At 40.8% G+C, this 16468-nt stretch overlaps 1 protein-coding gene and 1 long non-coding RNA gene across 2 annotated transcripts; both read right to left on the bottom strand.

Moving 5' to 3' along the window:
- Positions 1-2244: 2244 nt before the first annotated feature.
- Positions 2245-4949, bottom strand: LOC120728266 (low choriolytic enzyme-like). The gene is made up of 8 exons (XM_040023066.1): positions 4822-4949; positions 4506-4605; positions 4242-4269; positions 4099-4149; positions 3688-3792; positions 3295-3376; positions 2955-3079; positions 2245-2861 (listed from the first exon to the last, which is right to left on the bottom strand). Coding segments are annotated over exons 2-8 (447 nt in total). The 5' UTR covers positions 4560-4605; positions 4822-4949; the 3' UTR covers positions 2245-2859.
- Positions 4950-13855: 8906 nt separating this feature from the next.
- On the bottom strand, positions 13856-16039 carry LOC120728267. Its single transcript, XR_005694664.1, has 2 exons — positions 14951-16039; positions 13856-14878 (listed from the first exon to the last, which is right to left on the bottom strand). It is a non-coding gene; the product is annotated as an uncharacterized LOC120728267 (long non-coding RNA).
- Positions 16040-16468: the final 429 nt, after the last annotated feature.

The raw sequence follows: 16468 nt of genomic DNA on the forward strand, positions 1-16468 counted from the left end.
TTTCACCTTTTGTTGTGATGCTCCGGACGCCTTCCCAACCTCCACAAGTCTGTTGGGCCCAATGTTATATGTTAAAAACTCCTCTTAATTCCTCCTTTAATTCTCTGCTAGCTGCTGTCTTTTCCACAGCTGCTGATTCTTGCTGAATTTGGTTTCCATAACTATAGTTTGCTTCGGCCGCTGTGCTTGTGGGGGCAGTTGGTCCAGGCCCGTAGCCACCTGTATCAACACACTGAGAGATTTATTTAATATCATCTTCATCACAATCTTACTCTGCCGACTGACGTGCCGGTCTAAATCATGCACGATTTGTCTCTTCTATATCAAAACCCAGCCGAACATCAAACATTCAGCGTAGTCATTCAAAACCTTATTTATAATATTATAATCAGCAAAATCAGCGTTTTAATTACAGGCATGTATCATTATTTGCAACTCAAACTTATAAAACTCAATAACACGCTAAACAGGAAGCAAAGTCCTCTGTGCGCCTCACAGCTCATTTGCATCTTCACACACAGTCTAAAAATAGCTCGCAGCGCTGCAGTGTGCTGTCGTCACACAGAGGGTCACACAAAGCTCAGACAAAACTCTATTATTTTATATTACAAAGACGTCTTATATTTACAACCACTGACAGGCCTGACAGATTCAGCACCTAACAAATTTCGACAAATTTAAAATAACGGGTCTCACCGAAGAAAGTCTCACTTTTGTAATCAATTAACCAGTATCTGTTACCTCCAGAACAGCCTATGGCCTGATTTCTAAAATCCCTAACTCAATTTAACTGTGTCCAAAAAAGCACATGACACTGTTTAAAACGGTGAGGAGACTCTAACTCCTAGCTTATTCTCAGGATGCCCTGTACCCCACAGTTAAGCCAAACTGAACTAACCCTGTTCGCCGACAGGTCAAGACCGCGCGTCCACGGCCAGGAGGGAGCGTAACCTCCGGGCTATGTGCTTCTTAGCATCTTCCAGTGCCGTCCTATAACAATTTTCACCTACACAATTTTGACAAATTTTAACATATCAATTAAACAGTATCTGTTTCCTCCAGAACAGCCTGTGGTCTGATTTCTTAAGCAACTTTAACTGCATAACGCACGGTGATTCTCATCAAAATCAAAACAGACCCTCTACCAGTAATTTCAGTGAGTAGACTTTAATTTAGTCATATCCAATTCGGCACACTTTGGAAATAGTTCAACAGGTAGTGCCTTACCTTTAGATAAGCCGGCTTATGCCCACTCACGTCAGACCACTGGCTCGTGCCTGTCCGTTCGACAACCTCGGACCGTCCAAACCTTTAAATTCCACCCCAATACCACAGGACGAGCCCCCAAAATGTTACGAGTTCAAATTGGGGATGGACACAAGAGAAAAACCACAATAACAACACTGGTCCGGCCGGGTTGAGTCAAACGATGATTTTAATGATCACACGCGTGGGAGATGGACACTGTATGCAGACAGCCTCAGATCTCAAAATGGTGGAGCATTGCTCAAACTCTTATAGCCTCTGGTGCCTCCACCTTATCATAAAAAGCCTAAACACTCACATGCTTTCTCTCACACGGCGCCTAAGCTACGACCTTGGCTCCCTGTTTATCTGCTCCTGCTGAGATGGGGCAGAAAACTCCAGCATGTTCTCTTCTAATCAGACAAACAAGGCGATGACTTTCTGCCAACAGTATTTCTTATAACTCAGCAGTATAATGCATCATAAACAATATCATTCATTCACAATAAATCAGCAGTCTACTTTAATGCAAATCAGTTTAACTAATGCAATAGTTGTCAGCTTCTTCTAATTCAGGAGAATAATGCAAACTAAAACTACATAATAATTCACAATCTTTAATTAGGGGTCTAACATGGCATAAAATAATATTCTAATCTAACAGGACATTTTTGACCCCTGAGGACCACAGGTGTATGGAAATTGGGAGGACATTATGAGGGTTAATCTTCTCAATCTAAACACTTGCACTGAACTGACTCCACCCTACACAAGAAGAAGTAGCACTCTAATCTTGAGAGACATGATCCACTCTCTGGTTTCAGTTTTCTGATGTTTGGTAGGATTTTAAATGCAGAACATGTATTTATGTAGTAGTATTTGTGCATTTGTTACATTTGTTGCACATTAAAAAGGCACCTGTAACATTCTGTCCAACTTTAAGCAAAACACATATTTCTAAAATAACTTAAAATATAATAATGAAACAATACTGCCCCCTGTTGCTTGAAATATGGAATTTTATTTGATAGCACTTCTTACAGAAAGAGACAACAAACCAAAGATAAAACCCCTCGAAAAACAAAAGCAAGAAAAATTAGAAGACATTGTGAGAAGAAAGATTCCTCCTCTTACACTGGTGACACTGGACTATATCTACACACTATATCTTGTTGATACATGTTGGTCATGTATAAGACAGCAGTCATGATCATTCCATGAAAGATTTGACTTTTTGTTTTGTTCACATATTTTTTCACTTTGCTGTTTTGCCAAACAAAAAGTTTTGAGACATGTCGCAGTGGCAAGGTTTGGTTCTATGTCTGCATCATTTACAGTTACAAAGTTAATTATCAAACTGATAGTTTATAGTCTAACAAAAGGGGAGAAAACCTCAACAGAAAGCGAGATAACACCATCACCCTCTGGTATATAAGCCTGCCATTTAGCTCGTAAAACAAAGACCCAGAACTTCAACTCCATAAATGTGATATTTGCAGCACACTTTATGTTTCTTTTATCATTTTTAACTATAGTGGATCCAATCCCTTGGTGTAATGCTGGTGTTTGGGCATCTGAAGAGTCTGGATGCAAAGTTGAAGGTTCTTGCTGAATTTCTGGTTAGGAAAAAAAAATCAACTCCGATCAGTACTTGCTTCGAACAAAAAGATAGCAAATTTCTTTTTTGTGGGTGTGTCTTAATAACTCACAGCATCCATAAAGCCTGTTTACACGGGCGATGTCATTGGGACTCATTTGGAAAGCATTTCCAAAATTAAGATTAGGATTGGACCTGGCAACAATGGTTGGCTGCCCATTCTTGGAGAAGTCGAATCTAAAAGAACAAACAACAGCACACAAACACACATACGCAGTTATATCAGGAAAACAGAGGAGAAAATGGGCCCATGAAGTATTTAACATTAAAAATCCATTCCCCACTGAGTGTGTGCATGTTTTTGTTAGTCTGGATTACATTTCCTTGCAGAAAATGCAAAACATGTAAGGAAATATAAAACCTTACAAAGTCCATCTCACACAGCAACTCACCTGCCATAGTGCATGACGGAGTTGAAGTCATAGGGAGTCCCCAAATTGTTGGTCTGCACTTTCACAAAGTTGTGCTCTTGTCCTAAACAGAGATTTCCAGAAAATATGACATGTTTTTATATGCTTCCACTTCAAAATCCGTCTTCAGTCTCAGCTCTTTGAAGATGGATACATCGAAATGCTAGCTAATCTCTCCTGTGGTCATTTGTTTGATAGTCTTGGGACTAAAGAAATACAAACAAAATCTTCTATGCAGTGCTCGCTTGAACTGCAGTGTTTTATGTGCTTGGAAAAGCACAGATTACTTGTAATATGTACACTGCTGTGAAACAGGAGGATGTCCCATTGTGTACTAAGTTAACTGTAACCAACGTTTTGGGTAGTTCAGCTGACCTGGGATGATGTTCGCGGTAAGGATCCTCACATGCAGATCTCTGTCAGAGCGGACCTGCTCGTGGTGGGCAGTGGGCACAATGTCACCATGAACCAACACTTTTGCTGCAGAACAACAAACAGAGTGGTTAAATGCTCGATACTTAGGCTGCCATTTGCTCAGTTATGTCAAAACAAAGAGGTAAATGCTTACAGCATTTACTTTATTGATCGCATAATTACAATGTTTGATAATAACACAAATCAAACAGCTGACTAAGACAAGCCAGTAAATGACCAAAAGGCTGATTGATCATTGTGTCTGTTGGGAGTTTATTGTATGTTAACTTGTCAGTTCTCAGGGATCTTTCATTTTTATCCAGAATTTATATGTTAACAAAAAAGAGTTTTATTTTGTAAACCTTCACTTACTTGAGTTAGCATTGACTTTTTCAATGATCGCTGAGGCACCCAGAGACTCATCTGTGGATACAAGAGGAAACCAGCAGATTAACTTTGAGCTCTTATATTAAAAACACCTCAATATGCTGGAAGTATTTCATCACTGAACGCACCAGTTATATTTCTAATGACAGCAGCCCTCTGCAATAAAAAACAAGACATTTTCAACTTATTCTTAATCACATTTGAAATCACACTGACAAATGTTGTTGTTGGCAAACAAAAACTATTATGTGAAAATACTTCAACTGTGTCACGCTTAAACGCTCATAACAAGCAGCCATGTCTGTTAAGCAGACACGGTTAGAATTACTTTCACAGAACAGCCGGCAGTGTTGAACAACATTTAATGCCTTTGCTGGAAGAGTCAAGCTTACCAGACAAACGGCTGTCATTGACAGGCAGACGGAGAAGAAAAAGGCTGGAGTCATGATGTTGGTCCTCTGCAGTTAACCTACAGTCACAATCTGAACAGCACTGTTTAAAAAGAACTTCAATGAATGTAACTGCTGGAATAGAAAGGCAAATAAGTGGGATACGGGCAGCCCAACAGCTGATTCTGTTCATCTGGATGTTAACTTTTCTCCCAATGAAAATGCTGAGCAGACAACATCCACATGAAGAGAATCAGATATCTGAGATTTCCCTACGTAGAGGATTCAGCGTGCAGGGAGATGATATGAGGAGGCTTACCTGTTGTACCAGGTGTTTGCTGGATGCAGCAGGTGTTCGGCTGCTCCATCTTTATAGATAGCTCACACAGGGTGTGGCTGAGGTTTCAGGGCTGTCTTTTTAGTTATCAATCCATTAGTTTCTTTTTGCTGATGCCAAAATACTAAAGCAGCAACAAATTTCCAGGAAGGAAACTTCAATCAAGGACATTGCAAACATTTTTTGAGGCTGACGTAAACATTCAGTGCATTAAATAATTGTAATTAAAAGTTGCAAAGCCCAAAGAAATGCTGATGGAAATTTAATTTCAATCAGACTGGAATGAAATTCTTTTAACAACATAATTACCTTTGGGCAAAATAGTCAATAACAACAACATTTTATTTCCTCACATGTACTCAATTTGCACCTTTGCCTCAGTTTGTAAAACATTTCATTTCATAGCTTACAAAATAAAGTTCTTCCTTCTGAAATTCAGTCAAGCATCACATTAAGGAAATACTCACATAAAATGCAAACACTGAATATGTGGTCTGAATGAACAAAGACATGAAGTAAGGCGCTAGAGGAGGAAAACCAAGCAATTCATCAGACCTTCTGGGATAAATGTGCCATAAAATAATTAATAATCATTTTAAAATCCTGTAACATTAGACAAATGGCAAACTATGAGTGATTTGTTGTGGCTTGCTGCGATGTCTTATATAATAGTTAGAGTTTAATATTGTGTGTAGATCGAGGTATTAAAAATAGCTTTTTGGCTATTTTTAATACCTCGGCTCCTGAGTAAGGAGAACTGTCTCTATCAATTGTCAGTAAGCAAGACAGACATGAAAGATTATGTATGAATAGATGAGAAATTTCAAGTGACAAAAGACTCAGTGCTACGTGAGACAAAGGGCTGGGATGGAAATCAGGAAACAGGTTTTTAAAATGAGTTTTTGTAAATGCAGCTTCCTTGTGTGCAACTTGAAAAAGGCTGTGCTTAAAATGATTTCATAAAAGATATAAATCAATAAATGGAGAAACAGTGTTTAAATGTTCATTTTATCTATTAAAAAACTATTTATTTCTCTGTATCACTTTTGTTGATGGACTAATTTCTATATAACGCTTTTCTACTCTCCTGGTGTACTCAAAGCGCTGTATACAAAATGCCACATTCACCCACTCACACAAGCACTTCTAAACTCAAGTGTAAACAAATAACATTCACACACATTTACACTTCGATGAACGGGCAGGGCAACTTGGGGTTAATGTTTGGCCCAACAATATTTGCACCGCAGTTCATCCTTGGGAAACCAAGGATCAAACCACCAACCTTCCAATCAATTCAATTTTATTTATATAGCGCCAAATCACAACAAAAGTCGCCTCAAGGCGCTTCATAGATACAGAGAAAAACCCAACAATCATATGACCCCCTATGAGCAGCACTTTGGCAACAGTGGGAAGGAAAAACTCCCTTTTAACAGGAAGAAACCTCCAGCAGAACCAGGCTCAGGGAGGGGCGGGGCCATCTGCTGCGACCGGTTGGGGTGAGAGAAGGAAGACAGGATAAAGACATGCTGTGGAAGAGAGACAGAGGTTAATAACAGATATGATTCAATGCAGAGAGGTCTATTAATACATAGTGAGTGAGAAAGGTGACTGGAAAGGAAAAACTCAATGCATCATGGGAATGGAATGGAATGCATGCAGCCTGGCTACAGAGCTGAAGAGAAACCTGTGGTTGTTCTTATTTACTTCAATCAGTGATGAATAGTAAGATGTTCTGGCTTTGCAGAGGGCTTTCTTATAAAGCAGCAAACTATTTCTCCAGGCTAAATGATGATCCTCTAAATTTGTGACACGCCATTTCCTCTCCAGCTTACGAGTCATCTGCTTTAGGCTATGTGTTTGAGAATTATACCACGGAGTCAGGTACTTCTGATTAGAGACCTTAGTTTTCACAGGAGCTACAGTATCCAGAGTCGTACGTAGTGAGGAGGTGAAATTATTAACAAGATAATAGACCTCCTCTCCACGAAAAGGAACAGTTTCGGCCATCACACACTAGAACAAATTTTCTTTTTAAATAAAAATTAAAAAGTGTTACTTTAAATGCATCATGTTTTTAATTTGCAAGTTCATAAGCATTTTCCCTTTCCAGTTCACAATCAGTTCTACCCCCAGGTCAAAAATATGTCTGGGAAAATTTACCTAATATAATATTATTTATAAATATACCTGTCTAGCGATTAATTGCATAAATACACGGAGGCAGGACCTCACAGCAGAAGCATACTCCATAATGTGCATTTTTTATATGTATATTATATGTAACGTGGTATTTTTCAATTATTGTATTTACCAACATCAAGAAGTCACAAGCAAAGAAAGACCACACAATGGTGCTTGTTTAAACAAGGAAAGTTTAGTGGTCAACATTATTTATGAAACAAATAAAAAACATTTTTTATCACCAAAAATACACGTTCAAAACAACACAACGGAGGCCCAATATCAGACAGAACTCCACTCTGTAGAGTGAGCAGTCATTATGAAGCAGTTGGTTTTCTTTTGTGGATTCAAGCTGCTCTTCATACTTTTGGCCACCAGATGTCACCAGAGAGGACTGTGTTGAAAAGCTTCGAGTAATGAACCGTTTTTCAATACAAGCTTCAGAAAGCTTCATTTAGCCATCACTATGGTAGAGACTGGCTTTAAATAGGGCCATCAATTTCCCTCCAATTGCCCAGCCAGTACCACTCACTCAAACTGAGGGATCTAATACTCTACACAGATGATCTAAAACACAAAACCTCTTCACACTTCTAACATGCACATTTACACAACTAAATGGCAGTATTGATGAAAAGAAACACATTCAACAAATCCATTTAAACCTTAAAACAAACAAAAGGAAGCATCTCTATGGACAAACAAACCCCTCCACTTGGTTTGACCTGCTGATCGAAATCCAAGATGGCGCCGCGTATGGATGCCCTGGTGCTTCAGTGCGTTACTTTTGTTTTTGTGCATTTCTTATACTTCATCATCATCCCCGTCGTATTTGGTGTTCTCAAGCTCTTCTATCCACAGGTCAGCACCACTTGGCTTCTTCAGGTGAACGCACATGCTTTTGTTTTTGGAAACAAAATCTTTCACCCATTTCAGGTACTTTTCACCTGGAAAGAAGCAGACAAGGCAAGGAAATATGGATGAATGTAGAAGTGTTGGAAAAGACAAATAGCAAGGTTATCCTACAGCAGTTTGTGAAAATGTTGTATCTTGAAATAAGCAGGCAAAATGAGGATCTCACTTATCTCATATGTTCTGACTACCGACTTTCTTCAGTTAAAGGACAAAAAAAGGGCACACTGGAGGCTGACAGAGTGTGCAATGGTGGGAATCATTTTGCAGAACTCACTAAAGTTTGTTTCTCCTCGTAGCTTTTTACACTTCGACAAATGAAAATACTGTGTTAAACTAAAAACGAGCACCAGACCAAGGTCTACAGTACTAACAGAAAAGCATGCCGTTACCTGTTGCCTGTCGACACAGCTGCTGATCTTCCTCACCAAAAAAATGAGGATTCCTGAAAGGAATAGAAAGGTTATGTTAAAATGAATGACTGTCACGGTGATCATGGGAAGCTCCAAAATATCACAACAATAGCTACGAAATCACAAAATGCAGTGTGATGTCTGTAAGCACCAACATCTCTGCAAATTCATCTTGAAACATGTAGGTACCTCACACGTACAGCTGCAGCCATCTCAGCCATTTATCACCTAGAAAAATATGTCATTGTTAAAACGGTTATGGAAAATCCAACTTGAGATCAAATCTACTTAAACAAGTTTGTGACTTTCAAAAACAAACAAAACATAAATCTAAAAAATCTTTGCTGTTAAAATAGAATTAATTTTGTCAACTAACTGGAAATATAATGGTCTTTATCTGTTATTTGCTTGCCACTCAGTATATTGATTCTAAGCCTAAACACTATATGATAGTGTTGAGTTTAAAAATGAAACTAAGGTGAATGTGACAAACAAAGCGCCTTCTTGTTCTCTGTGATAATGTAAAGTTAATAATGAAAAAACAAACGAGTAAAAAACGGACTGAAAACATGTCTTCAATCAAAACTCGACAAAAACAAAGAAACAGCCTCACTTCTCTGCGACGCTCCCTAAAAATGACGTCACTTGTTACGTACCAGAGATTTCTATACAGCCCTTTATCAAGCCGAGAGAAAGTGACGCAAAACCCCCCAACTAATAACGACTAGCAGAGAGGCTCAGCTGAGTGTAGTTACCTGGTTTGCAGACGCATACAGACGTTTCCTGTCCTCTCGGACGCAGCTGTGATAGAACATGTGGTGCATTACCGCCACCAACTGGCTTGGAGTGAGGACCGGAAATCGCTCATGCCAAAAAAAAAAAAGAAAGAAAGAAAGAAAAATTAAGTGAAGAGATAAATGAATATATTAAATCTAAAAAAAAAACCCACTATCAGACATATACATCTTCATATCCTTCTGTACAAATTAGTTTGTTTTAGAAACTGAAAAAAGCCACAAAACCTTCACATCTAGAAATCCTTTGCAGTAAAACTTGCTTTTTGGCAGGTTCCACAGGTTTTGAATCAGTTTTCTTCTTTATTCCTGATCATTTTGACAATGAAAAAGAACATGTTCTATCCACAGTATTTCTGATTTCGCGCCATTACCCCGATTCATAGCGGAAGTCGGTTTTATACTTCCGCTTGCGCTGTTGTTGACAGTTGCGGGGTTACACCTTCACTGTTGATAAAGATTTCTCTCACTGCAGTTTCTTTTACCTGGAGTAAATGGCAACACATCGAAGGCGGATACACAGTAGAGATGTTTTAAAAAGCAGCGAGGACAGTTCAGTTGCAGTGCCTCACCCGTCACTTCTCACGGAGTGGGTAGATGACATGAAACTATGGCCCGATGTTAGCTACATCGACATTATTAATTACCTTGTATTTTCCGAAGGCGTTGATGGCGAGGAATTGTGTAATTATAAGAGCACCGAGGCGTATAATTACCTGCACAGCAACAACATTGATAAAGTACTGCTCAACAAACAAGGCGACTTTATTTTTCTTAAAGCAGCTGTAGAGCCGAGCCAGAGTATTAATCAAGCGAAACACTTAGCATGGGCAATGCTAAGAGAAAGTGGAGTAGTGGAGACAGTCGGCTGTTCCTGTATCGCCAGATTAGGGAGATCATGTAGCCATGCTGCTATTCTGTGGAAGGTATATCACTTATCTGGATATCACAATGTTTAAATCACTGAAACAGAAACACTGGACTGGTCAAAGGCTGTGATTAAGGAGTCACGCTACTGTGTTTTTGTTCGTTTTACTGGAAGCTGTCACACTCAAAGTGGTCCGAGTGAGCTTTCTTCTTTTCTTCGGTGGGGGTCGGTCATAGCCCAGATAAAGCTCCGGGTCGGGGTGTAGCTCTGTGGGCTTTTTATCGATAAAATGAAAGGAGCAAACAAAAACTCTCTTTGGAGGGTGTTTGAGTCTTAAAGCTGCCAGCCACGCTAGTTTCCGATCCTCCTTCCGCGGCATAGAGTGCAGTGCGTAGGGCGGTGGGCACGGACAGGCCTTTCTAAGTTGTTGATGCTCAAGGAAAAATGTTTCTAATGCGTTTTTCAGTTTTCTTGAATTATTGTGGCAGCCGACGACAGCACACGTTGAACCCGAGCTCATCTTCGAACAGGTAAAGCCACTTATTACCGCACAAAGTAACTGATTTTGTTGTTAGCAACGACTGAACGCTGGGTCTCGCTTTGAGAAACCGGAAGTATTAAACCGGACAACGGAAGTAGTGGTCTGTCATGGCAGCCTACGTACGCTCTTACAGAAACCTGTGGATAGGGCTTTGGAGTTGACGTCACGCCGCAATGCATTGTGGCAGTGCGGCACCATTTTTGAGGTCTACGAATCAAAACAAACACACTGTGTTGGAACGACGATTACAAGATGCTTAAAAGCAGCTCAAAAGAGAACGGACTGTATAGAGACCGATTGCGTCCAGAGGCGAAGCGGCGGTACTTGCAGAAAATAGCGTGCATTGGAAATGTGGACCCGTATGAAATACGGCCGTGGAGTAGAAACCCTGAAGACGTAGCCTGACATATTTCGTACCTTGTCTGTGGAGTCAGCGCGTACAAGTCGTCATTCAATCAAAGGTAAGTCAGCTCGAGTACTGCGAGTGAAATGCGTTTGATTTCCCTGCAAACATTCACATTAGTGCAGCATAAATTCATTCATGAGGGGAAATTACAGTGAGAACATGTGGAGGCTGTTAGGTGGAGAAGATAGTGAGTTCAGTGCAGGGCCGTGCAGAGAGGTTTAAAGGGGCGGGTGCTCAAAGTTAGAAAGGGGCACATTGAACCAGGCTGAATAACAACAACACACATTCATCAAGAATCTAATATGGGAAGGGCGGGGCTGTGTTGGTCTGAGACTGTAGACATTAAAAAGTCCACAGGAGAGATGGTAGCTGATTAAACAAGTGTCATGAGATAATAACAAAATGCAAAGATTGGTGACAGCGCTTGGAACCATAAGGCAACAAAAAACTATGTATGTATGTAAAAAAATAAAGATAAAAAAAAAAAAAATAAAATATATATATATATATATATATATATATATATAAAAATTTATTTATTTATTTATTTTTTTAAAAATGGAATTTTTAAAATAAAGTCTGCAACACAGAAAGAGCTGTGATCAAGCTATTTATTACTGCGCCAACACACATCAAACATCACAGTTCAGTCATGTCAGCGCTGCCACAGAGGTCGTGCTCCTCCTCCTTTATGCATTCCAAGGAAGAGGGAGGAAGTTAAACTGATCCTACCACACTTCACGTGTCTCGCTATGAAACCTAACAGATCAATGGTTGTGCTGTTTTGTGGCCTTATCAGCACCTGTAAAGGGAGTTGTTTTCTCAAACTGCTGAAGTAAGTTCATCTAGTTTTAGAAACTTTCACTGAACAGTAACAGTGTCACAACTAAGCATATGCATAAGCACTTAAATACTTTAAATGAGAATAACAGAACATTTCTATTACAGAGGCTAGAGCCTGTCCCAGTAGTCATAGGTAGAGCACATCTGGACAGGTCACCAGTCTGTCAGAGGACTAACACAGAGACAGACATCAGAGTAACAAATCTATTTAAAATTAATGTAAGTTTGCTGCAGCTGTATGTATGAACATGTGTTTCTGTGCTCACAGTCCAGCTCTCAGGAACCTGCAGTTCATTTTTAGTCAACTTTAAACAGACCTCACAAAAGGCTGATGTGGCTGGATCAGTAGTCTGATTTAAGTACGATACCTTTGGCCAGGGATTCATCTGGTGCATCGCTTCACTGCAGTCTTACGTATTTTCCCCACACCTGAATAAAAATACTGATATATACAAATAACAGCTTCAGCTGATGCAGCCTGACTCAATCCTAGATGTTCAGCACACAGAGACACAGAGGTGCCGTTTAAAGTTTAGTGTTAACCTGAGTCACTGATCATTTGCAGTATTACAGAGTCTGGCAGTCTTTGCATGATGTCCACGTCACTAAGTTTCTAGCTGACTTCACTGCAATTTCAATTTCTGCTGTTCACCAACGCTGCCCATCTAATCTGACTGAGCTGGAGCTGTTTCAAAGAAGAATGGGCAAAGATTTCAGTCTGTAGATGTGCAAAGCTGGCAGAGACAGACCCTAAAAGACTGGCAGCTGGAACTGCAGCAAAAGCTGGTTCTGCAAAGTGTTGACTCAGGGGGCTGAATAATTACGCACACCCCACTTTGTAGTTATTTATTTGTAAAAAATGTTTGGAGTCATGTCTGATTTTGGTTCCACTTCTCTCGTGTGCACCACTTTGTGTTGGTCTTTCACCTGGAACTCCAATAACACTGATTCATGTTTGTGGCTGTAATGGGACAAAATGTGGGAAAGTTCAAGGGGACGAATACTTTTGAAAACCACTGTATATATAGACACAGGACTACAAGTAGAAGATCAGACATGAAAGTGGAGATAACACAGAAGACCTGCAGCAAAGGTCAGAGGTCAGACTGGGCCCCTGGATTCAACAATGAGCCAATGATCATCAAGCAGTGACTAAAGCAGAGCCCTGACGTTCTGACATCATCACACAGTCAGAACAAATGTCTGCTGATGACTTCATCTCATGAAACGACTGATAGATGTCAGTTCATTGATCAGCTGAGCTGCTGATCTTCATCGTCACAGAAACATTCAGCTTGTTTCAATCAGTAAATAACTCCCACTACTCCCAGTTTGAACTGTTCCCACTCAAAATGCTGTGAGAACAATGATCATTGTAGAACTTCACAAACATCACGTGTTGTTTTCCACATGTAAGATCAGCAAACACACAGAAACCTCCTGTTGCCACACACGGCCTCTAAAATCTCTTCCACGCTTTCTGTCTGAAGTCCACTCTCTGTGTCGGATCCACAGGAAACAACAAGATCTTATTAACATGGTTTTCAATGTGTCTCCTTCCAAAAAGTCCAACCAATGAACAAATGTGTGTATTTGTGGAGGCCGAACAAAAGCATGACACATTTCCCTGTTTCTATAAACTGGAGTCAAACACAAACAGGAAGAGTTTCACTGACAGACTCCAAAATGCCCCCACAGTGGATCAAAGGGAAATCCTACAGTGTGGCCAGAGACTCTTAATGGCTCCAACATCAACACATCCACAATGTTGGATCCAGTTCTGCCTCACAGAGTTACTAAGACACACCCTCTGCAGCATCACAACAGCTCCACCTGCTCCACCTGCCTCCTCAGCATCTGTACACCTGAAGAGAAAAGAAAGGCTCCAACAGCTCAAATCTACAAAGGATTCATGAAGTTTCATCCAACAATAACATGTTTGCCTTCCACAGTGTGCTGTTAGACACCACTGTACCTCTGCCATTTCAAAAAGAGCAGCTTGGGAACATTTTGGCTCCAAACACTTTGTGTTTAAGTTCTTTGTTTTCTTTGTGAAGCCGACAACATCTGGAGCTTTGTGACTCATAGAAACATCATTTTGTTCTTTAGATGACAGCAGATTGGGACTGAATAATCAATCACTATCAAACCAATAAAGACAAACATGCTGATTTTACAGGAACTTTGTTGGAGAAGCTGCAAAGACATGAAACTGGTGGAGATCCCAAACCAGTTGATAGTGCTGGTTATTCCAAATAAAGCTGTTTCCCTTTGAGATGAAATGACTTTCTGTCCTGATATATAATAAAGATGTTGTTGTTTTTGAGCCCCTGTATTAAAAGTAGCTTAAAGTCAGCTTGAGTTTGATGTCTTTATGTCAAAGCTGCTCATGATGTTGAGCTGCTGATGGAATAAAAACAATATAAAAGCATGTAGTCCAGACTTAAATGTAGCCTGTTGTTAGCTGAGGTCCACACACAGTGTTTGACAGTGTAAAGTGTGTGAAAGGGCTGCTGGTGGAGCTCACTAGGATGAGCAGGTGACCACGAGGTGGAGAGCAGCTGGCCTGGCTTTGACCCGGGCCACGCCCCCTTTCTCTCTGCTTTGCTGTCACTTATCTTCACTGCTCTGTCCAATAAAGCTGAAAAAGGCCCCGAATCAAAGAAATCTGCTGCAGCCTCTGAAATGTCTTCTGTTTCCTTCCCGACGGCTTTTTCACCGTCAGCCCATCAGACAGTCCAGCAGCATTTATGATGATGTCATGATGTTGAAGAGGCTGCTACGGTGGCCTCCCATGACCCCCAGCCTCATCACAGCTGAGATGCAGACATTTGAAAACATTCAGCAGACAACTGAATAACAGTCCAACACAACAGTCTGTGTGCAGACACACACTGAGCTTTCATAGAGTCAAAGGAGTCAATCAAACACAGCTGGTTGAGTCATTTCTCTGTGAGTCTAAAGTGAATCTAGTATTTGAAAGTCCACTTCCTGTATTTGTTGTTGGAGACTTCTTCAGCTTCTTCTCAAGGACATCAGCTGCTTGTTTGGCAGCAGAGGCAGTTAAGAAGCTTCCTGAAAAACACTGAACAGTGAGTTCACTGTGGCATATGACAGATTCAGCTTTCTGTGTGCAAACGTGTCGACCTTTCAAATGCTGTTGAATCCAAAACATCAGCGGCTCCTCGGCTGCTCACTTCATGCACTTCTGTCTGTGTGACAGTCCAATGACATCACAGCTGTTTCCAGCCCCAGTGTCTCAGGACTGGACACCTTTAAACATGTCGAGGATCAAACAGCGTCCAGCTAAACACACATGAAACTATCAGAGCTGACAATCATTCCAATAACATCTAATGGTTCATGTATGTAGACACAGCACTACAAGGAAATGGCTCTCAGCATCTGGCTGTGGGAACACGAGTCCCTGTTTGTGTTCAGATTGTGTGCATGTTTTAGACGTGTGTCACATGTAGAAACACAACAATCCCACAATGACACACAGATGTGTTTGACACAGCTGTGCAGCTGTAAGTTGTTTCTAATGATTCATTGAAGCTCTTCTAACCTTCTGGAGACGATCAGTACATGAATCTGTTCAACACGACAACAATTTGACTTCAGTGTGAACGTTTGCATTAAATAACCTTCTTCATCCAGCTGACAGCATCTTCATCCTATGATGTGAACAGTTCCTCCTGTTGATGACAAACCTCTGACAGGATCTGCTTGAGGAGCTTTTTCATGTGCAGCTCTCTGAGCTCAGGGCTGAGCTGCTGTTTCATCTTTAAGAGCTGCTGCCTCCTCGCCGGACTTGTTCTCCTCTTCTTCTCCTAATGACACCATTTCTGCTTCAGATCTTTCACTGGGCCTAAAACAGATGAAGAGTAGATCTGCTGCTGTTCACTGACCAGTGCAGTTACACACACCTCTGCTCGACATCAGGACTCAAACAAAGACACAAAACACTAACTTGACTCTAAACAGAAGAAACGAGCAGCTGTTTCTGTTCTGTGCTTATTTATATTTGACACACATGCTTCTCTTTGTGCAAACACACATCGCACTATAAGGGTAACCTAGCACACAATGATTGGACAGCACAGTGATGATGCTGGGAGATCCTATACGCAGCAACACAGAAACACTGAGAACAAAACTTTAAACATTGATTATATTGAGATCAGCAGCCGACCCAGTCTAGATAAAGGCGAGCAGCTGGGACCGCTGCTGCACCAAAAAATCATTTCCAATGTTTCCATGTGTTTCCATGTGTTAGGGTTAGGGGGCTGTGTACTCTGCAGCCCCCTGGAGGATGACCTCAGCAGCATCACAGACTGCATTACGGATTACGTGAACTTCTATGTGGACAACACCGTGCCCATCAAAAAGGTACGGTGTTTTTCTAACAACAAGACATGGATAAATCCTGAAATTAAGGCTCTCCTCAAGGAGAAGAAGAGAGTCTTTAGATCTGGAGACAAACAGGAGCTGAGAGTTGTTCAGAAGAAGCTGAAATGGAAGATAAGGCAAGGAAAGGAAAACTACAGGACGAAGGTGGAAGAGCAGCTGCAACAGGACAACATCAGAGGGGTTTGGAACAGCCTGAAGACAATCTCAGGACAAAAACCAACCCCCCAGGCTGCAGGAGACTTGGGGTGGGTG

The sequence above is a fragment of the Simochromis diagramma genome, unplaced genomic scaffold (assembly GCF_900408965.1).
Source record: "Simochromis diagramma unplaced genomic scaffold, fSimDia1.1 OVJJ01000306.1, whole genome shotgun sequence".
In the NCBI taxonomy this organism is placed as follows: domain Eukaryota; kingdom Metazoa; phylum Chordata; class Actinopteri; order Cichliformes; family Cichlidae; genus Simochromis; species Simochromis diagramma.